This window comes from Bacillus rossius, chromosome 13, assembly GCF_032445375.1.
Source record: "Bacillus rossius redtenbacheri isolate Brsri chromosome 13, Brsri_v3, whole genome shotgun sequence".
In the NCBI taxonomy this organism is placed as follows: Eukaryota; Metazoa; Arthropoda; class Insecta; order Phasmatodea; family Bacillidae; genus Bacillus; species Bacillus rossius.
Window position 1 is genome coordinate 47,998,462 of NC_086340.1, and position 23,276 is coordinate 48,021,737.

The window sequence follows — 23,276 nt, forward strand, 5'->3', positions numbered from 1 at the left end:
GTATATTACATGTAAAAAAAATTTTAGTACTAAGTAACATAATAGATATGAGGTTTTGGTTTCTAATGCCCAGGAATTTTGACCTAAAGTAACGCTGTGGTATAATTCCATGGCGCACTTGATGCCGTCATACCAGGTTAATTATGTAGTGGTTTGTAATTTCCTTTAACAGTTATGTGTTCAGTACATGTTTCAATACACTGGTAATCGAGAGAAATAATATAAGCAAGGAATAGGAGATAGCAAAAATTTATTGTAATTGCCATTGAAGCTATGAAACGCAATTTTAAAATAGAAACATTTATGGATTTGACGAAAAAGAAATGCAGATGTGTATGTACGAACTATGTATATTATATCAGTTAAAATATAAAAAAGTAATAAAATACAAGATATGTGGAGGATGAGTCTTAGTGTATGAAAGTATTTCCGGGCGAGCAGCCAGGGTGAGGTGAGTGGTGCCAGTCCATCATCTTAGATTGTGATGTCATCTTGGATGACCTTGACCTTTTACCTTGACCTTAACCCCGGCGGTCATCTTCGATTTTACAAATTTATATTTTAAAAATACACAAATACATTTTAGGTTAGGGCATTAAGCATTTTTGTAAGCAAATACTTTAACGCTACACAGACTGCTTAGTCAAATCTGATCACAGTCTCATCGATTCTGGTTCCAAATGGTTCACTGGTGCACAGTCACAAATGGGTTCCGAATGGTCTTCTTCGTCAGTACACTGGGCGATGGCTGCTTCGGTGAGACATCAACGACGAAGTCCGCCACCATGGCTGCGACTTGGCTTTAACTCGGTGCTTGTTGAGACGGGATCACTGACGAGCTACGACGAGACGCATATCGTTTGGACATCTGTGTGGAAGCATCGCCAGTTGCGAAAAGTTGCAACAAGTCCAACTTCAGTGTTGCGCGTGCAGACGAAAGTAACTACTTCTTCGATGCTGGCTGGAACGATTGTGTGAGGTCTCATGTGATATATGGCACAGTTTCCAAGTTCGCAGCAATCTAGCAGCTGCTGAGTCGGTTCGTAGGAAACAGGAAATTGCTAAAAATCGCCAGTGCTGAGCACCTACATCACAGGTTTCCACGTGTGTTCGTAGTTAGCCGGGATCCCAGTAACTGTACTCGACACTGCTGATGCTAGGTCTTATGCTAACATATGAATTGGAAGGATGGAAACCAGTCCCGCGCCTTCAAGCCAAAAGAGAGACTTGTGATCGTGGGGAGGCAAGTCAGTTTAATTGACACAGTGCAGTTCAGAAGCAGGGGACACTCACCTTGCACATCTTAACGTCCATGCTGGGCCGCGCCCAGGCGTAAAGCAGGTGGGCGGCGTTGAAGAGAGTTCCCACCAGCAGTCCCACCTCCACGCTCAACACCAGGCTGATGGCGAGCGTTATCAGCAGCAACAAGAGGTCTCTCTCTGCGGGCAAGTACATGTACAACACAACTGAGGCACTGCAGGATTCTCTCTTGACAGTCGGCTGTGGATTGTGGATTATCGACGCCATCTTGGAGTGTGATGTCACGGTGGCCATATTGGATGACCTTGTCTTTGAACTCTAACATTTGCCAAAATGACCCAAAATTTGCCCAAAACTCGCCAAAATCTGCCAAAATTTCCTGGTTGTGAGGAAAAAAATTTCATAAAAATCTCAAATTTAGAAAGAAAAAAAAAGCTCTAATTAGAGGGAAAATAACCCATTTTAGAGGGAAATTTTCCCTTTTTATTTCTCAAAAATTAAAAAAAAAAAAATCGGAATTAGAAAAATCTCAGAAACAATCAGAAATTCGCAAAGTGGTTCAAGAATTCATATGTACAAAACACCCTCAGCTGCCAAGGTCATGAGCTTGACAATTAGGATGCCATGACCGCCATCTTTAATTATGACGTAACCGCTGCAATTAGCATTAAGAATGCCATCTAAAATCTATATTTTTTATGCTAGAAAATTGGGGAAAATTTTTAAATTTATAAAAAAATTAATAAATTAAATTTTGGTAAAATATAATTTAAAAAAAATTAAAAAAAAAACACCATTACACACATTGTTACGGTCAGATCTTGGATTCTATAAATGTTTCAATTTTCGTTACACCCACCATCTTGGCTGTGTATGATGTCATCGTTGCACGTTTAGTTACGGCCACCATCTTGAAAATCCATAATGTTTATTCTAGAAAATCGGGAAAAAGTTTAAATTTTTGGAAAAAATATTGATAAAAATTTAATTAAAATACTCTGCCATTGTGGATTATAACATCATAGCCTCCATCTTGAAAATATATATTTATCAAATTTTAGTGGGAAAAAAATTAAAATGATAAAAATTTAACTAACCAAATTTTAATAAAATTTTAATAAAAATGCACTTACATCATGGAGTCCTTGGTTCGAAATTTTTGAGGGTAAAATTAAAAAATTACGCCGAATCCTTCCTCCATGGAAGCCACCGATAGACTGGCCTCCCACTACCAATTCCAAGGTGTATATATATCGCCAGCTAGTATGACGTCACATCCGCCATCTAGTTTTCGTCTGCTTGAGGCCACCATCTTGTTTTCGTCAGCTAGTGTGTGCTACCATAATGTTAGTTAAATTTTTACCTGCTAGAGTTCAGTAATTATTTATTATTAACGTGGCACCCAGCATCTTGTTATTTGGACACCTTCTTGGAACTCTGTATTTATTAAGCTGGGAATTCGGAAAAAAATTACAAAAATAATCTAATTTACAATTAATTTACCGATTGATTCGATCGGTTCCTGTCATTGGTTCGATACTTGATCGATGTCAAAAGGTAATTTTAGGTTAAGAATACTCTTCTTCAATAAAATATGGTGGCAAGTCCTAAAAGCAGCTTAGCCAACCAGCCAGTAGTAAGTCGATGAGGATATATAGACAGCCATCTAGAAAATTCTTAATAATGAACATAGAAATTCGGAAAAAGTTCTAAAAATCAACAAAAAATCACTTATTAATTTACTAATTTAGCCGATCGATATCAGTTCTTGGATCGATCCTTGGTCAATGCAAAAAAAATTAATTACATACCACATCAATTTAACATAAAAGGAACAGGTTTGAAGGGGGGGAAACACTTTTTTTTACAAATACAATTTATAACATAAATTCTATTCTACTACAGGAACACTTGCTAAAGTTAGCAAACTTATAAACATTTAGTTCTACATTGGCTTGAACTAATTCTTTGCTCCAATTGGTTTACTGAAGATAGAGACCAGCCAGATACTTTGCTTACATAGTCTTTTTCTTCCCGACTGAGTTTCTCGATACTTCACATAGTCGGAATTGTAAATGGGAGTAAGTATTCATTATCTTGAATGGACACTTCTTCACTTTTTCTTCGAATGGATATGGTTTGTAATAGGGGCCTATACACAGTCCACCCACAAGTTATATTTTAAAGATCCGTATGTAGCTAAATCATAAGTAAGCTGATTGATAATGTTCTGCCTGATATCGTCAAGAAAAGTACAAATGTTTTTTTGACCCACTAAACGTATTTAGATAATAGTAGTCTTTCAATGTTCCATGAAAAGCAGATTTCGCCTAGTGGAATCCGTTATTATTACCTGTAATGCACCGAGCACAGTCCGAGGCTTAAATTAATGTTCAGGCTTCATCGCATTTGGTTGCTGAACATATGTTTTGTGCTTGTAGCATACGAGTTCCCAATTTAAAGCGAGGAGTCAAAATGTCTGCAAGTAGTTCATCAGTAGGCCCACGGACTTCACATTTACATTTATTTTTTTTCGCATTATGTCGCAAACTGTCATACTAATAAACCAAACATGGCAGCACTCATCGTAGCGAAACTTCATACGAGATGGATTCTTCATGTATTTACTCCGCTCAGGTCTTCGTGCAACATGGTCAAATGCAAACGACATATCGCAGTAGCCGCAAGGATGTCTAGCCGACGAAGAGGAACCTTTCAGGCCCGAACCGGATACTGATGCTGCAGTAGTTGTACTAATTCCCGGTGTACTCTGAAGCGAATCAATCAATCACTGTTGTAGTGAAACCTTTACTTTCTACCACACAGCAGGACCATTGAATGTATTCAAGTGTCTTTTCAACATTTCATTTCTTGTAAATAGCTTGCGACACCTTTTACAGCTTGCGCGAAAGATTCTTAGCACATTCTCTTTTCTTGTGTCGTCGATACTGACAGTTGTTTTAGAAAATATTGTCACAGTAACGACATCGATGCTCGATAGTTGTTGACGAATCACCAGCACTTGAAGTCTCCATCGAGGGCGAAACGTCGTTCATCGTGGTTTCCTCTGCAGCCATCACTGTAGTCATTAAGCTCTCTTCTGCTGGTGGAACCAGGCTAGTTGAAGTCTCCTCTAGTGTTGTGGGTGATGATGATAAACATTCCATATGGATCTGCATCCTCGCTGACGAGATCTCCGCAGTCGATGGTACATCTTCCATCGAGGTCGACATTAAAGACGGTAAAGATGCCATCGAGTTTACAAGTACAGGTAATTGCGGGACTTATGCACCAAATTAGACACGCTAGATAATCCTTACACCGCCGCAGCTAGAAACAAATTGAAAGTCCCGTTTCCTGGGGACTCGCTTATATACCCGCAACCGGTAGAATAATATACTAGTCAAAACAAGAACCGATTACTATAATACACGAGTCAAAAAAACATTCAAAAAAGGAAGCACAATTGGAAGCACATTCGACTAAGAGAAAACACAATTTAAGAAAATAAAGCAAAATCAACGAAAAAAAGCACAATCAACGAAAATGAAGCACATTTGGAAGCACAGTCAACGAAAATGGAAGCACAATCAACGAAAATGAAGCACACTCAACGAAAAGGAAGCACAATAAACGAAAATGAAGCACAATCAGAAGCACAATTAACGAAAAGGAAGCTGTATTACGAGATCTCAGTCTTAGTTAGAAATCAGATTACTAGAAATAAAGTCTATGGCTCCAAAAGTATTTAGTATCAAAAAATTAAAAAAATATATATATTTGTTTGGCTCTAACAGTTATTGGCTCCAATAGTATGTGGCTCCAGCTGTGTTTGGCTCCAGCTGTCTTAGACATAGCTGCTATTTTGGTACGTGACTAACTAGTATGCTACGAAGCTACGAGACTACAGGACTACAAGATTTCAAGGCTTCAACTGGCTACGAGGCTACAAGTCTACGAAAATACATGGCTCTTAACTGTCTTTGGCTCCCTTCAACGACGAGAGTTAATTTATCTCATGAAAAAGAACTTGTTGCGAGCAGATGTCGCCGTGTGTTGTGTTAAAATAAAATTTTTTTTTTTTTTAATGCGGGATGCGGATCGCTTACTCACGCAAGAGAAGGAAGAATTCGATAGCAATCGAGAAGAAGAAATTTTGTCTTGCATAATAGTGCTTCTCAGCTGTCTCAAAGCATATTATTTAACTGAGTAATGTTTTTTTTTAAATTCCACCTTATTTTAATATCGTTAGTGTTGATTTAGTAAAAGTAATTCAGCAATTTAATTACATTCCTCATTAATTAACAATTGTTTCATGCAAACATTTATTCCTCAGCTATAACCAGAAGCACTTGGAACACCAGCAGCAGAAGTCTTAACAGATTCATTAGAGCAACAGTACGGCTCCCCGACTCGAGAAGAGAGAATTTGCTAATTAAAGGTTTGGCTCTATGAAGTGTCACAAGCGATTTACAAGAAACGATAAGTTGGAAAGACACTTGACACGCAAAGTTCCTGCTGCGAGGCAGAATAAAGGTTTCACTAAAACAATGAGTGATTGACGCGCTAAAGCGTTCACCGGGGATAAGTACTACAGCAGTTTCATCGACATCTGTTACGAGCCTGAAATGTTCGTCTTCATTAACTAGGCATCCTTGCAGCTACTGCGATAAAACGTTCACATTTTCTCATGATTCACGAAAACACGAGATGTGTATATACACGAAGAATCCATGTCGTATGATGTTTCGCTGCAATGAGTGCCATATTTGATTTACTCATATTCATAATTTGAGAAGACATGTGAAAAACTGTAAAGTTGTAGTCCGTGTGCCTACTGTTGAACTACCTTTAGACATTTAGACTCCTTGGATTAGGTTGGTGATTCGTATGCTTATAAGCACAAAAACAGATGTTCAGCAGCAACCGATTGCAATAATGCCTGGACATTAACCTGAACTTAATAATGTGCTCGGTGCATTACAGGTAAATGATAACAGATTCCACTTAGTAAAATCTACAATTCGTGGAATGTTGAAAGGCTACATATATATATATATATATATATATATATATATATATATATAGTAAGTCAAAAAAGAATTGTGCTTTTCTTGTTGATATCAAGCAAAACCTAATCAATCAGCTTAACGATGAGGTAGCAACGCATGGAGCTTTAAACAATAACTTTTGGCTGGGCTGTGTATATGACAAACCATCTCAGTTTTAGGACAAAGTGAAGAAGTGCTCATTTAAGACAGTAAATATTCACATTTAAAAGTCCGAAGATGTGAAGCAGTCTGTTAATCACAGTATCGAGAAACTTTGTCAGGAAGAAAAATACTTAGTAGGTAAAAATCTGGCTGACGACCCACTTTGAGGACATGTAGTTATTTTAAAGACAATTTGAGTCTTTAAAATTTCGAATTTTTTTAATAATTATTGATTAAAAGAATTTTTCGGTAATGTTTTTTTTTTTAATTTTTGAGACTTTTTAGCCTAAAACCGGAAATTTTGTGTTAATTTAAAAATATTAGGAGTAAATTTTGGAAAGTTTTTGGAAAAAATTGAAAGGCATGATAAAGTTCACGGTTAACATCATCCAATATGGAGGCCGTGTCGTCACAATTAAAAACGGCGGACATTGCCACCAAAACCATACACCTGCACCAATAGTAGGAAATACATTTTGTACACTATTGTCATCACCTTAATTTGAGCGACCTTTTTCTTTCAGGAATAAGTTTTTAATGATTTAGCTACAAGTGAATTATTCTTCCCAGTAATGTTCAATATTTTTAAAAAAAGTTTTTTTTTCAGAATAAGAAAAATATTAAATATAATGTGATTTAAATTTTGTTACCTAATAATTATCTTTAAAGTTTATGAGCTATCGAACAAACAAATAAAAATATCACGAATTTTTCAAGAAGTATTTTTTCTGTGATCTCTTGAGAGAAATACAACTTTAACATCTTTTGAAAAAAAAGGAACATTGATGCACAAAGCATTGCAAATTTAGAATAAAAGTCAAGCACACATTAGACGTAAAATATATTAAGTGCATCGAAATTAAGAAGATGCAGTAAGGCAAAATGCCGTAAGGATATTTTAGGTAGGCAACTTACAGTTATGTACGATCAAGTTTATCAAAATAGTGTATGAAAAAGGCAGGTGCGCTTAGAAAATATTTTTTCCTATGCTAAACATTTCAGTGAGACGAAATAATGCGCCGTGCTGTATTATCGTTAATGCTGAGGAATTCTGCGTTTCAGAAAATATGTTGTTAGGCAATATGGAGTGCACGCGTTCCTATATCTTAATTAATAATAAAAAATTTTAATTTTAAGTTTTTTAATATGTGTAAATTTGGCTCGCCGGCCAATTTTGTCAATATATCTTTCGTTCTGTCATTTGTTAAGAAAATATAACTTGTATTTGGCTCAATTAAAACTGTGTTAAAATATTGAACTAAATATAAAATCAGCTTTTTAAATTAAAATCGAATTGCTGAATTATTGTTTGTTATCATATTTTAGTAATATAGCTGAAAAGAGTGATTCTATCTTTAAATAAAAATATTAATTTTATCTCTAATGTAAACGATTGCTATGAAGTGTGTTTGGGTATTCTCGAGGAAGATAGTGAACCAGCGTACTGCTCTTCTTCCAGAGCAGAACCATGGTCTGGTAGTCGACCATGAAGACGACAGCAGCAATCAGCACCGCCGACAGCACAGCCTTGGGGATGTAGTAGAAGTAGGGAGTCAGGTAGCTGAGGGCCAGCAGGATCAGCGTCGCTGCAACCAGCACATGCCAACTTAAAGTCAAACTAGTTGGTTTAAATATCTCATTTTAAGTAAATAATACAAACTAACATTTAAAAAAATTTAACTACTGTATGAACCAAAATCACAAAGTTTTAAGAAACGTAAAAGCAAAAATTGTTTTAAAAAATATGGTTTAAACTAACATGAACGGCTGTAGATTAAAAATAATAATTGGCGTAGAGACAGGCTATGTGTAAATTGAATTCCGAAACAAAAAAAAACGAATATATGTATTAAGTCATACGATTACTAAACGGTTAACTGATCTCAACTAAATTACCTACTATTTAAGGATAGACTGTTTACATTATACATTTTAATGTCCTAATGGATTTATTACTTATGAAAACTGGGGACTGTGTATGGTAATATTCAACGAATATATCGGATACATTCTGTGGAAGACCTGCCTTAAATTGTTTTGTAAAAAATGTATTTCTAAGAAATGCCGGGTGCCCAAGCAAACTCCAGACGCAGGCCAGCCATACTGGGCCAACTATGCTTAATGAGCAGCCTGACAAGGACACGCCAGCGCGTGTGCATCAGACATAGCCTGGTGACTACGCATGACAAGGCAACATGCATGATATACAGCCTGACAAGGAGGGCATGCATCATATAGAACCTGGATCAGGGCGTTTGTCCATCTGTTTGGAAGTTTGTGTGTTAACATCTTAGCATTCGGCATACGGCATTTGGTAGAAGAAATTTCGTGCAAATGGAACAAAATTTGTGATACAAAGATGGCTGGCCTACGGGTAGCAACAGTATATAGACGTTTGCGTAAACATTAGTTACATAACAAACGTATTGGTGTGCCAAATGAGAATATGATACTAAAACTACCCTGGAATATGTGTGGTAAACCAAAACAGTCATAGTAAAAAGTAAACTTAAGTTTAAAAATACCTAAGGGAACTGGCATGACAAATATTACAATAGACGTTATTTTAAATTACCAGTTGGCTTAATACACAGCGCTAGAGCATGTGTGTGTTAACCTCAAGGGGCGGGTTTGAAATCCTATAGCTGGGAATTTTTTGTTTTTATGTTTTAATAACAATATAAAATGTTAATATGATATATTATAATGTTAATCAAGGTTTCTTTTTGGAAGTATGTACATACAGGGTTCAGTCGTTCAAGCAAAACATACGCTCTTATACTTAGTGTTATAATAAGTCTTTAAAATTATTCAGGTTAATATTTTAGTAATGCCATAGAAGTGTAACTTCTGAAGTGTTCGGAAAATTTACAGTATTAACTGTTTTGAAACTTTTAACAAAATGGGTAGTCTTTTAGTAAAATAACTGTTATAAAATCAATTACGGGGTTAGTGGCACTATAAATGATAAGCTACGATCAATCGAATCGTAAACTATTGAACGCTTTCAGGAAGCCAGAAGTTGTTACGAGTAGGTAAAACCGTAAAATTTCTTGAAATAATTTTTTTTATGCTGTCTCATAAATATATATTATATATATTGTAGCACTACAAACTTATATTTTTCACTATGTGCTTACAATTATTTTACAGGTAACAACCACGCCATCTTGGAATATTTAAATTTAGTACAAATTGCAAAGCTCGTATTTCCTTGTTTAATCATTCAACAAAACACTCTTTTTACCTATGAACCTGTTTTAAATCAACAATCATGGCCTAGCATATAATTTGCGTCAACTGACTTTACTCACGTAGCATGATCAGTGATATTCTCTGAGCAGATCAATTTTGGAGCGAGTTTATTCACATCGATTGATTCAGAATTTCCATTTTGCTTCGTCATGCGATTTATCGCGATAAATTTTTAAAAATTAGGATTGTGTAATATGGAGATAGTAGGTTGATAGTAGGGTGAAAGTAGGGTGACGGTAGGGTAACAGTCGGGTGACAGTAAGGTGACGGTAGGGTGACAAGGTGATGGTAGGGTGACAGTAGGGTGATGGTAGGGTGACATTACAGTAACAGTAAGGTGACGTTAGGGTGATGGTAGTGTGATGGTATGGTGACAGTAGGGTGATAGGGAAGATGCGCGGAGTGGGAGGCTTGAGAGGGGAACAGGAGTGTGGGGAGTGGGAGTAAAAGGAGCAGAAGGATGAGGGAGTAGGACAGAGCCTCACCCGAGTACAGGCCAGCCATGGGGGTATTAGAGCCTCACCCGAGTACAGGCCGGCCATGGGGGTCTTAGAGCCTCACCCGAGTACAGGCCAGCCATGGGGGTATTAGAGCCTCACCCGAGTACAGGCCGGCCATGGGGGTATTAGAGCCTCACCCGAGTACAGGCCGGCCATGGGGGTCTTAGAGCCTCACCCGAGTACAGGCCGGCCATGGGGGTATTAGAGCCTCACCCGAGTACAGGCCGGACATGGGGGTCTTAGAGCCTCACCCGAGTACAGGCCGGACATGGGGGTCTTAGAGCCTCACCCGAGTACAGGCCGGCCATGGGGGTATTAGAGCCTCACCCGAGTACAGGCCGGCCATGGGGGTATTAGAGCCTCACCCGAGTACAGGCCGGCCATGGGGGTATTAGAGCCTCACCCGAGTACAGGCCAGCCATGGAGGTATTAGAGCCTCACCCGAGTACAGGCCAGCCATGGGGGTATTAGAGCCTCACCCGAGTACAGGCCGGCCATGGGGGTCTTAGAGCCTCACCCGAGTACAGGCCGGCCATGGGGGTATTAGAGCCTCACCCGAGTACAGGCCGGACATGGGGGTCTTAGAGCCTCACCCGAGTACAGGCCGGACATGGGGGTCTTAGAGCCTCACCCGAGTACAGGCCGGCCATGGGGGTATTAGAGCCTCACCCGAGTACAGGCCGGCCATGGGGGTATTAGAGCCTCACCCGAGTACAGGCCGGCCATGGGGGTATTAGAGCCTCACCCGAGTACAGGCCAGCCATGGGGGTCTTAGAGCCTCACCCGAGTACAGGCCAGCCATGGGGGTATTAGAGCCTCACCCGAGTACAGGCCAGCCATGGGGATCTTAGAGCCTCACCCGAGTACAGGCCGGCCATGGGGGTCTTAGAGCCTCACCCGAGTACAGGCCAGCCATGGGGGTCTTAGAGCCTCACCCGAGTACAGGCCGGCCATGGGGGTATTAGAGCCTCACCCGAGTACAGGCCAGCCATGGGGGTATTAGAGCCTCACCCGAGTACAGGCCAGCCATGGGGGTATTAGAGCCTCACCCGAGTACAGGCCAGCCATGGGGGTATTAGAGCCTCACCCGAGTACAGGCCAGCCATGGGGGTATTAGAGCCTCACCCGAGTACAGGCCGGCCATGGGGGTATTAGAGCCTCACCCGAGTACAGGCCGGCCATGGGGGTCTTAGAGCCTCACCCGAGTACAGGCCAGCCATGGGGGTCTTAGAGCCTCACCCGAGTACAGGCCAGCCATGGGGGTATTAGAGCCTCACCCGAGTACAGGCCAGCCATGGGGGTCTTAGAGCCTCACCCGAGTACAGGCCAGCCATGGGGGTATTAGAGCCTCACCCGAGTACAGGCCGGCCATGGGGGTATTAGAGCCTCACCCGAGTACAGGCCAGCCATGGGGGTATTAGAGCCTCACCAGAGTACAGGCCGGCCATGGGGGTCTTAGAGCCTCACCCGAGTACAGGCCAGCCATGGGGGTCTTAGAGCCTCACCCGAGTACAGGCCGGCCATGGGGGTATTAGAGCCTCACCCGAGTACAGGCCGGCCATGGGGGTATTAGAGCCTCACCAGAGTACAGGCCAGCCATGGGGGTATTAGAGCCTCACCAGAGTACAGGCCGGCCATGGGGGTATTAGAGCCTCACCCGAGTACAGGCCAGCCATGGGGGTATTAGAGCCTCACCAGAGTACAGGCCGGCCATGGGGGTATTAGAGCCTCACCAGAGTACAGGCCAGCCATGGGGGTATTAGAGCCTCACCAGAGTACAGGCCGGCCATGGGGGTATTAGAGCCTCACCCGAGTACAGGCCAGCCATGGGGGTATTAGAGCCTCACCAGAGTACAGGCCGGCCATGGGGGTATTAGAGCCTCACCAGAGTACAGGCCGGCCATGGGGGTATTAGAGCCTCACCCGAGTACAGTCCGGCCATGGGGGTATTAGAGCCTCACCCGAGTACAGGCCGGCCATGGGGGTATTAGAGCCTCACCCGAGTACAGGCCGGCCATGGGGGTATTAGAGCCTCACCCGAGTACAGGCCGGCCATGGGGGTCTTAGAGCCTCACCCGAGTACAGGCCGGCCATGGGGGTATTAGAGCCTCACCCGAGTACAGGCCGGCCATGGGGGTCTTAGAGCCTCACCCGAGTACAGGCCAGCCATGGGGGTCTTAGAGCCTCACCCGAGTACAGGCCAGCCATGGGGGTCTTAGAGCCTCACCCGAGTACAGGCCAGCCATGGGGGTCTTAGAGCCTCACCCGAGTACAGGCCAGCCATGGGGGTATTAGAGCCTCACCCGAGTACAGGCCGGCCATGGGGGTCTTAGAGCCTCACCCGAGTACAGGCCGGCCATGGGGGTCTTAGAGCCTCACCCGAGTACAGGCCGGCCATGGGGGTCTTAGAGCCTCACCCGAGTACAGGCCGGCCATGGGGGTATTAGAGCCTCACCCGAGTACAGGCCAGCCATGGGGGTCTTAGAGCCTCACCCGAGTACAGGCCGGCCATGGGGGTCTTAGAGCCTCACCCGAGTACAGGCCGGCCATGGGGGTCTTGACGCCGCTGGCGTGGCTGACGGCGCTGCGCGTGAAGGCGCCCGTGGTGGGCGTGGACTGCACCAACGAGCCCAGCACGTTGCACAGCCCCAGGGTCAGCATCTCCTGCGTGGCGTCCAGGCTCTTGCCGGCCGCTGCAACACACGCCTTGTGCCGTTAGCCTCCCTTACTGTTCTCATCGCGCGACAGCTACATTACACACGCCAGGCTCTTGCCGGCCGCTGCAACACGCATGCCTTGTGCTAGCCTCATCACTGTTCTCATTGCGAGGTACAAGCTGACAGCAAGGTTGTGTAGAGGAGGGACAAGGGAATGTTGATAAGTGTGGAGCAGCTATTTCGTTTAGTTTACTATACCCTGTGGCGTAGTCTAACTTCGCTCATTTGGTTGTAAATCACTTTACCTTTCTATTTTGTTTCACTTTGTAAATTGTTATTAATGTGTTTTTTTTTTAGTTTTTTCCTTTTGTTTATTTATCTTTTAATGATTGTTTGTTGCGTTTAGGCAATATACCTATTTAAATTCTGCGACAGTTGGTATGAACTTTAAAAAGACTATCTCCGAACTGATTATGTAAGATGTAAATAAATATTAAAATTAACCAACTATAATTATTTTTTAATTCCGCTTCTAAGAGTGGTAAAGGCGATAAGTTTGGTTTAAAGAAAAAAAAATCCATATTGTCGAATCTACATATTAGATCTGACGGTTAGAAATTAAGAATGACACTAAGCATATTGTACCCACTAGTTTTTCAAAATTCATACGACAAAAATTAAAATTACAGTAATTCTAGGATATGTGACAGTGGATAAGTGGGTACTACTCATGACTGCAGGCAGACGGGTGTAGTGTAGTTGTGTCGCACTAACTCATGACTGCAGGCAGACGGGTGTAGTGTAGTTGTGTTGCACTAACTCATGACTGCAGGCAGACGGGTGTAGTGTAGTTGTGTCGCACTAACTCATGACTGCAGGCAGACGGGTGTAGTGTAGATGTGTTGCACTAACTCATGACTGCAGGCAGACGGGTGTTGTGTCGCACTAACTCATGACTGCAGGTAGACGGGTGTAGTGTAGTTGTGTCGCACTAACTCATGACTGCAGGTAGACTGTAGTGTGCGGGAACTCACAAAAGGCCTTGGCGATGCCCACGTTGGCCAGCACACTGATGATCGGAGTGACGAAGATGCCGGAGCCCAGCTGCTTGCACATGTCCAGGAACGAGTACGTCCTGTTGTTGAACTGCACGGTGAAGGGCGGCAGGCCGAAGGGGGGTAGGCCCGGCTGGATGGTGCCTGCGGGCAAGCTCTGTCAGCTTCAACTTTGCTCGTAACAATACACTTTTAAACATTTATTTTAATCTTTCGAGATTAAGTAATTAAAACACAACATTTACACCAATTTCAAACTAAATGTTATTATTCTCTGTAACTGACACTGGCGGGAAATTAAATTGGAACACAAAAAAGGAATTTTGCTATATAAAAGATAATGCATTTTTGGACTTGCGAAAGACGGCGCATATTTAAATTTGCGCGCTGGTCGACGAAGAGTGGTACAAGTAGCACCGCCATACCTTGCAAAGCAAGTTTGCTTTAAATACACCCCAAACACTTCGTGAGCGTTAATCATCGTCCGTAGTTTGACGTTGTTCAGCGGGGTTGCCTGATGGAAAGGGATGTATCCACAGTGCATCTGTGTTGGCAGCAGTGGTCACGGACGGCTCAGTCTCGAGAAGACCGCACACGGGCCACTACGGAGAGGGAAGACCGCCTTGCTCTCCCGCCGCGTGGCTGTGGTGGATAGTACTGCATCTGCAGCGACCATTAGAGCTTCAGTTGGCACCAGAGTGGCACAGTGAACTGTTGTGAACAATGATTAGTTGAGAGACAACTGCAAGCCAAATCACTGCCATCGGCGACTTGAGTGGTGTCAAGCTAGAGCTCATTGGAGGCGGAGTGGAGGTCTGTTGTGTTCTCAGATGAAAGCCTAGGTTGGCAAGAAGCAGGCCAGATGAGCGCTCAGGACCAAGCTGTCTGCGTCGACACACTGGACCTACACCAGGAGTCGTGGTCTGGGGAGATTTCCTTTCGTCATTATCCCAAGAATCCTGACAGTGGCTTCTGACGTCAGACTGGGTATTGAACCGGTTCTGCTGCCATTCATTCGCAGTATTCAAGGGGGAGTTTCCCAACAGGACAACACTCGTCCCCATACCGCTGCTGCCACCTGCAGTGTCGACCAGTTGCCTCGGTCTGCGAGATCACCAGACATTTCACCCACTGGGCACGTGCGGGACATTTAGGGAAGACGAATTCAGTGTCGTCTAATGCCAGCATTAACAATCGTGGAACTCCATCCTACAAAATGACATACGTCACCTATACGACACAATGTCTGCATGTCTGCATGCTTGAATTCAAAATCGTGGTGACTAAAGCGATTATTTAATGTTCCACCATGTCACATTTCTTCTCGCGCATACCTGTAACCTGAAAACTTCCATTAAATAGTTGCGTATACAATTGATTATACTTATTGCATTCCTTTAAACTAATGTCTTCTAAGTGTTGATATTTTATTTTCCGCCAGTGTACTAAAATATTTTTATAAAACAATTTTTTTCTTTATATTAAATAAATTTAAAAGGCTTACATTTTTGCCATTTTTCTATAATAATTATTACTACTTTATGCACATAATTATATATTTGTTATTTTTAATTAACTTTATATATAATGTTAAAAAATATTCAATCAAAACGTTTTCTAGTAATATATTATTTATTGAGAGGTTATTTGTTTTTAACAATATATATATTTAATATGAAATTTGTTTATACATACAATTAAACATATAGTTTAGTATGTATCATTAGTAGTGATATAATTTGACATTTGTGTAAATACGAAGATTTGAAACGCTATAATATCAGCTCTTTAGTAACATTAGTTTAAATGTTTAATCATCTTTAAAATCACGTACATTTAATTTTTTTAATAATAAAAAAATAATAAAATAAAAACGATAAATATTCCATTCGTATATTGAAATAAAAAGTTAGGATGTTAATGAGTTGCAACAAAATGTTTAACTTACTTTGTTAAGCACTACACATAAAAAGTGATTTTATTCCCAAACACTTTTTTTAAATCACTTTTTTTTTAGAGACAAGTAGTTTGTTATTATTATCATCTGTGAAATTTCATTTATCGTTTGTGGTAAAATTATCTTCTATTTATTAAAATGGTCACATTTGAGATACCTAAAATATTCCAATGCCCAAATAAAAAAAAAAGTAAATTCTATTTTATCTCTTAAAATATTCTCATTATTTAGGTATACCAGATTATAAACTTTACTGTATTATATTATGTTTATTTGATAGCAATTAGGTGGTCGTGGACAACGAGGCGGGCACTTGGTTGAGCTCAAGTCGGAGAACTTTAGAAGGAACTTGCCAAGGGCAACCGTAAAAAAAGATACAAGAATTTACCCGGACTAATTCTGTAAACAGAAACTATGACCGGGATCTGGACAAGAGTTATTACGCATACGAGTTTAATATTTTACTGTAACTCTAGCTTGGTCTGTTTTTAGGAATTTAAAAATATATTTTTAATTTAAGTTTTCGTTATTTCTACTTCATTATATAATAAAAAAACTTTATTCAAGATATTTTTGTTTTGTTTCTAAATTATATATATATGTATAATTGTTTGTTTAAGACTATCATGCAATTTATCTCCCAATATAATAAAAGCTCTAATTTATTTCATTTCTTTTAACATATATTACATAAATAATTAATAAATGAGATTGGTTTCATTTTAAACTTGATCTTAATACATTATTCATTGGTAAGAAATACAATTCTTATAATATAATTATTAACTTAGGACAAGCATGTTCTGGGAAATAGATAGCACCGAATATTTATTCTTATTAGTAACTAATTAAAACGCAGTAAAAACTTTGATTACTATGGTTATTACAAATAGTAGTATAGGAATGGGGCTACTGGGACATGGCGCTGGCGCGTGGTGCCGGTGCCGGTGTCCGCCATCTTGGATTGTGACGTCACGGCGGCCATATTGTATGAGTGTAACGGGACACAGCGTAACGGGACAAGTTTGACCTTGACCTTTGACCCTCAAAATCCTTCAAAATTGGGCAAAATTTGCCCAAAATTCCTCAAAATTCGCCAAAATTTCCATTTCTGTGAAAAAAAATTCCGTCAAAAAATCTCAAAAAATTCCACAATTCAAAAATTCCCGTTTTCGAGAGAAAAATTCCCATTTCGAGGGAAAATTTCCCGTTTTTAGTCCTTAAAAATCCCAGCGGCTAGAAATGTCCATATGTAGGCTTAAGCATCCATGTCTACAGCCTACGATAAGCCTCTGACGTCATCATGGATTATGACGTCACCGTTGCAATTTTCGTTACGGCCGCCATCTTTAACTTTTTTATTATCCGATTTTAATGAAATTTTTTTTAAAAATTATAAAAAAATTAAATAATAATACTTTAATAAAATATTTAAAAAAAACATACATTTACGACACGGAGTTCGGAGTCCTCGGTTCGAACCCAGTGAGGGCAAAAAAATAAAAATTAAAAATGGCGACAGGCTCCTTCCTTAATGGTGGCTGCAGGCAGACTGACTCCCACCACTTTTCTTAAAGCATATATATCGTCACCTAGTATGACGTCATGTCCGCCATCTTGTCTTCGTTGCTGGAGACCACCATCTTGTTTTCGACGGCGAGAGTGTGCTGACGCCATGTTAGTTTAGTTCTTATCCACTAGAGTGCAGTAATCATTTATTACTGTGACACCCGCCATCTTGAAATTTGGACGCCATCTTGAAAATCCGTAATTATTTAGCTAGAAATTCGGGAAAAGTTCCAAAATTCATTAAATAAATAGCTCATTAATTTAAATATTGATTCGATCCGCTCCTGTCCTCGGTTCGATACCCGATCTATGCATTAATGTTTAATTTTATGAAAAAAAAATAATTTCAATAAACCATGTTCTTAAAGAGTCTTAAAGAGACTTTAAATCCTCTACTACCATCATCCTATCAGACATCAAGACCGCCATCTTGAAAATCCGTAATTATTTAGCTAGAAATTCAGTAAAAAGTTCTAAAATTAATTAAATAAATCACTCATTAATTTACATATTGATTCGATCCGCACCTGTCCTCGGTTCGATACCCGATCGATGCATTAATGTTTAATTTTATGAAAAAAAATAATAATAATTCCAATAAACCATGTTCAACATTCTTAAAGAGACTTTAAATCATCTACTACCATCATCCTATCAGACATCAAGACCACCATATTGGAAATTCGTAATTGTAATGCTAGAGATTCGGGAAAAAGTTCAAAACTCATTAAATAAATTTGTAATCTATATACTGATTGATTAGATCGACTAAGGTCCTTGACACGATCCTGGACGAAGCTATAATAAATTTAATTAAAATACCAGAAAAGTGTAAGGTTCGAGGAATAAAACACCTAAAAGTCTTTTACAAACATAATATTTATTACACAATTTCTATCCTACTACAGAATCACTTGCGAAAGCCAGCAATCTTATAAAAATTTAGCCCTGCTTAGACGTACAACGACTACTTCTTAGCTCCAAATGGCTCCAAAAGCTCCAACAGCCTCCAAATGCTTAACACAGTTCTAAATGGCTCCAAATGCACCAAACGGCCTCCAAATGCTTGACAGCTCCAACTGTTTCCAGCAGCTCCAAATGCTCCAAATGCTTGACAGCTCCAAATGCTTCAAAAGGCTCCAAATGCTCCAAACGGCCTCCAAATGGCTCCAACATCTCCAACAGCCTCCAAATGCTTGACAGCTCCAAATGTTTCCAGCAGTTCCAAATGCTCCAAATTCTTGACAGCTCCAAATGCTTCAAAAGGCTCCAAATGCTCCAAATGCCTCCAAAAGGCTCCAAATGCTCCAACAGCTCCAAAAAAAGGCTCCAAATGCTCCAACAGCCTCCAATGCATAACACAGCTCCAAATGGCTCCAAATGTTCCAAACGGCCTCCAAATGGCTCCAAAAGCTCCAACAGCTCCAACAGCCTCCAAATGCTTGACAGCTCCAAATGTTTCCAGCAGCTCCAAATGCTCCAAATGGCTCCAACAGCCTCCAAATGCTTAACACAGCTCTAATGGCTCCAAATGCTCCAAACGGCCTCCAAATGCTTGACAGCTCCAAATGTCTCCAGCAGCTCCAAATGCTCCAACAGCTCAAAAAAAAAGGCTCCAAATGCTCCAACAGCCTCCAAATGCTTAACACAGCTCCAAATGGCTCCAAATGCTTGACCGCTCCAAATGCATAACACAGCTCCAAATGGCTCCAAATGCTCCAAACGGCCTCCAAATGCTTGATAGCTCCAAATGTCTCCAGCAGCTCCAAATGCTCCAACAGCTCCAAAAAAAGGCTCCAAATGCTCCAACAGTCTCCAAATGCTTAACACAGCTCCAAATGGCTCCAAAATGCTTGGCAGCTCCAAATGCTTCAAAAGGCTCCAAATGCTCCAAATGGCTCCAACAGCTCCAAAAGACTCCAAATGCTTCAAAAGGCTCCAATTGCTCCAAGAGCTCCATCTTCAATTGGTTCCAACTGATTCCTATTACTTTTATCGAACTTGACATGATTACTAACATGTCTTTATCAGTATACATTTTGACTGGCAGTGGTAACGTTTTTTACACCTTTAAGTTATAAGTTTTATTTAGAAATCAGATTTCGATAAATGATAGCTTCCATCTGGAAAGAAAATATATTAATTTATCTTCAAGTTTATACACATACATTTAATTTAATCCATTATTGTATGTAGCCAGCTTCCCTCAGTTCTTTGAGTATGAAGGATATTTCTTTAATGTTCGAATAGTTTCCTGCACAAAGCGATCCATGTAGTAGTCGTAGCCTGTTAACCAATATGTTAGGATCTTCCCATGAGGTATAATCAATCTCTTCTGCTGCCTTCATCATCCTTGCATGTTTATAATAAATATTATCTCTGGTGTCTATCGTTTTAACACCAACCACAAGGTCACTTTCGTCATCTTGCCAGTGATTATCACAAGCTTGATCAGGATAATTTATTTTATTACGTCGTTTCCATCGTTTTGGTCTCAAACCACCATCACAGTCTTCGCTCTTGCATGCTTTTGGTGCTTCAGTACAGTACTCAATCATGTCAGCCTCAGATGTGTCACCACAATCTTCAATCATGCCAGCTTCTGATGTGTCACCACAGTCTTCAATCATGTCAGCACCACAAACTTGATCAGGATAATTTATTTTATTACGTCGTTTCCATCGTTTTGGTCTCAGACTGCCATCACAGTCTTCGATCTTGCCTGCTTTAGGTGTTTCAGTACAGTACTCAATCATGTCAGCCTCAGATGTGTCACCACAATCTTCCATCATGCCAGCCTCAGATGATTCATCAAAGTCTTCGACCTTGTAAGCTTCAGGTGGTTCTCCATCTTTCACATTTTCATGGAGACGACTAGATATTGGAGTAAATATATTTTCATTTCTAATGTGGTGACAACTTCCTTCGTTTGTTTTAAATTTTAAATTATTATCTTGATCTAGATCAGTAATTTTAGCATTAGCTTTTTCGCCTTCGTTCCTCTTCCGCGATGTTGTAGCCCAGTCTTCGTTATCTTTATTCATCTTAATTGTACAGGTCTTGTAATGTCTATCCAAGTAATATCTTCTACCAAAGGATTTCTGACACTGACTGCAATGAAATGGTTTTTGACAAGGACCCAAATTACACTCGCTTCTCTCATGTCGTTTAGCATTCTTTCTCAAGGTAAACACCTTGCTACAGTATCTACAGTGATGACGTTTTGATACAGCAACAAATCCCGTTTCAGGATTCATATTAGTTATTGAGACTAATGCCAGATGCAAACTAAGAGTTTTAAATTAGATATATTACTTAAATAGAATTTTTTAATTATTTCATCAGCGAGAATTAATTTATCTCATTCAAAGGTACTTGTTGCAAGTAGTTCTGCTTTTCAACAACAGATGTCGCCACATGTTACGTGCAGGTAAATAATATTTAGTTCTTTTATGCGGGATGCGGGATGCTCACTAACGATCGCAAAAGAAGGATGGCTTCGCTAGACTCCAAGGAGAAGGAAGTTCGTCCTTCCTGTTAGTTCCTCTTAGATTTCTCAGAGATTATTATTATTCGACTGAGTAATGATTTTTTTTTAAATTTCCACCTGATAAAAATATTACAAGTGCTGATTTATTGGCAGAATTTCAATAATTAAATGCAACATTGAATAAAAAATGACATGACACATTAAGTAAAAAATTCTTCATGCAGAGATCAATTCCTCATCAGTAACCAGAAGCACTCGGAGAAAACCATCAGATGTCTAGTCAGGAATAATCAGAAGCACCCAGAGAAAACCATCAAAATATTGTCAAGAATAATCAGGAGCACACGGAGAAAACTACCATAATATTGTCAAGAATAAACGGGAGCACACGGAGAAATCCACCATAATATTGACAAGAATAATCAGGAGCACACGGAGAAAACCACCGCAAGTTTTCTTTGATATCATAAAATTTCAGGAAAAAAATAATAAAAAATAAAAATAAATTAATAAAAAATTAAAAAAAAATAAAATAAAAAAATACATAAATATATTCTGCTAGCTTGTGAACTTCTCATTGTTGAACAAAGATAGAGTTCTAGTACAAGCCAGAATTTTATGTATTTTTTTTTTATTTTTTTTAATTTTTTATTAATTTATTTTTATTTATTATTTTTTTCCTGAAATTTTATGATATCAAAGAAAACTTGCGGTGGTTTTCTCCGTGTGCTCCTGATTATTCTTGTCAATATTATGGTGGATTTCTCCGTGTGCTCCCGTTTATTCTTGACAATATTATGGTAGTTTTCTCCGTGTGCTCCTGATTATTCTTGACAATATTTTGATGGTTTTCTCTGGGTGCTTCTGATTATTCCTGACTAGACATCTGATGGTTTTCTCCGAGTGCTTCTGGTTACTGATGAGGAATTGATCTCTGCATGAAGAATTTTTTACTTAATGTGTCATGTCATTTTTTATTCAATGTTGCATTTAATTATTGAAATTCTGCCAATAAATCAGCACTTGTAATATTTTTATCAGGTGGAAATTTAAAAAAAAAATCATTACTCAGTCGAATAATAATAATCTCTGAGAAATCTAAGAGGAACTAACAGGAAGGACGAACTTCCTTCTCCTTGGAGTCTAGCGAAGCCATCCTTCTTTTGCGATCGTTAGTGAGCATCCCGCATCCCGCATAAAAGAACTAAATATTATTTACCTGCAAGTAACATGTGGCGACATCTGTTGTTGAAAAGCAGAACTACTTGCAACAAGTACCTTTGAATGAGATAAATTAATTCTCGCTGATGAAATAATTAAAAAATTCTATTTAAGTAATATATCTAATTTAAAACTCTTAGTTTGCATCTGGCATTAGTCTCAATAACTAATATGAATCCTGAAACGGGATTTGTTGCTGTATCAAAACGTCATCACTGTAGATACTGTAGCAAGGTGTTTACCTTGAGAAAGAATGCTAAACGACATGAGAGAAGCGAGTGTAATTTGGGTCCTTGTCAAAAACCATTTCATTGCAGTCAGTGTCAGAAATCCTTTGGTAGAAGATATTACTTGGATAGACATTACAAGACCTGTACAATTAAGATGAATAAAGATAACGAAGACTGGGCTACAACATCGCGGAAGAGGAACGAAGGCGAAAAAGCTAATGCTAAAATTACTGATCTAGATCAAGATAATAATTTAAAATTTAAAACAAACGAAGGAAGTTGTCACCACATTAGAAATGAAAATATATTTACTCCAATATCTAGTCGTCTCCATGAAAATGTGAAAGATGGAGAACCACCTGAAGCTTACAAGGTCGAAGACTTTGATGAATCATCTGAGGCTGGCATGATGGAAGATTGTGGTGACACATCTGAGGCTGACATGATTGAGTACTGTACTGAAACACCTAAAGCAGGCAAGATCGAAGACTGTGATGGCAGTCTGAGACCAAAACGATGGAAACGACGTAATAAAATAAATTATCCTGATCAAGTTTGTGGTGCTGACATGATTGAAGACTGTGGTGACACATCAGAAGCTGGCATGATTGAAGATTGTGGTGACACATCTGAGGCTGACATGATTGAGTACTGTACTGAAGCACCAAAAGCATGCAAGAGCGAAGACTGTGATGGTGGTTTGAGACCAAAACGATGGAAACGACGTAATAAAATAAATTATCCTGATCAAGCTTGTGATAATCACTGGCAAGATGACGAAAGTGACCTTGTGGTTGGTGTTAAAACGATAGACACCAGAGATAATATTTATTATAAACATGCAAGGATGATGAAGGCAGCAGAAGAGA

At 39.8% G+C, this 23,276-nt stretch overlaps 1 protein-coding gene across 1 annotated transcript in view; it reads right to left on the reverse strand.

Moving 5' to 3' along the window:
* Nucleotides 1–23,276, reverse strand: part of LOC134538545 (sodium-independent sulfate anion transporter-like) — an 86,956-nt gene that overhangs the window by 3,477 nt on the left and 60,203 nt on the right. Inside the window, exons 6-9 of the mRNA XM_063379960.1 lie at nucleotides 13,920–14,084; nucleotides 12,760–12,921; nucleotides 7,919–8,059; nucleotides 1,294–1,439 (exon numbers count right to left, since the gene is read on the reverse strand). Coding sequence (XP_063236030.1) covers nucleotides 1,294–1,439; nucleotides 7,919–8,059; nucleotides 12,760–12,921; nucleotides 13,920–14,084 — 614 coding nt within the window. The remainder of the gene's footprint in view (nucleotides 1–1,293; nucleotides 1,440–7,918; nucleotides 8,060–12,759; nucleotides 12,922–13,919; nucleotides 14,085–23,276) is intronic.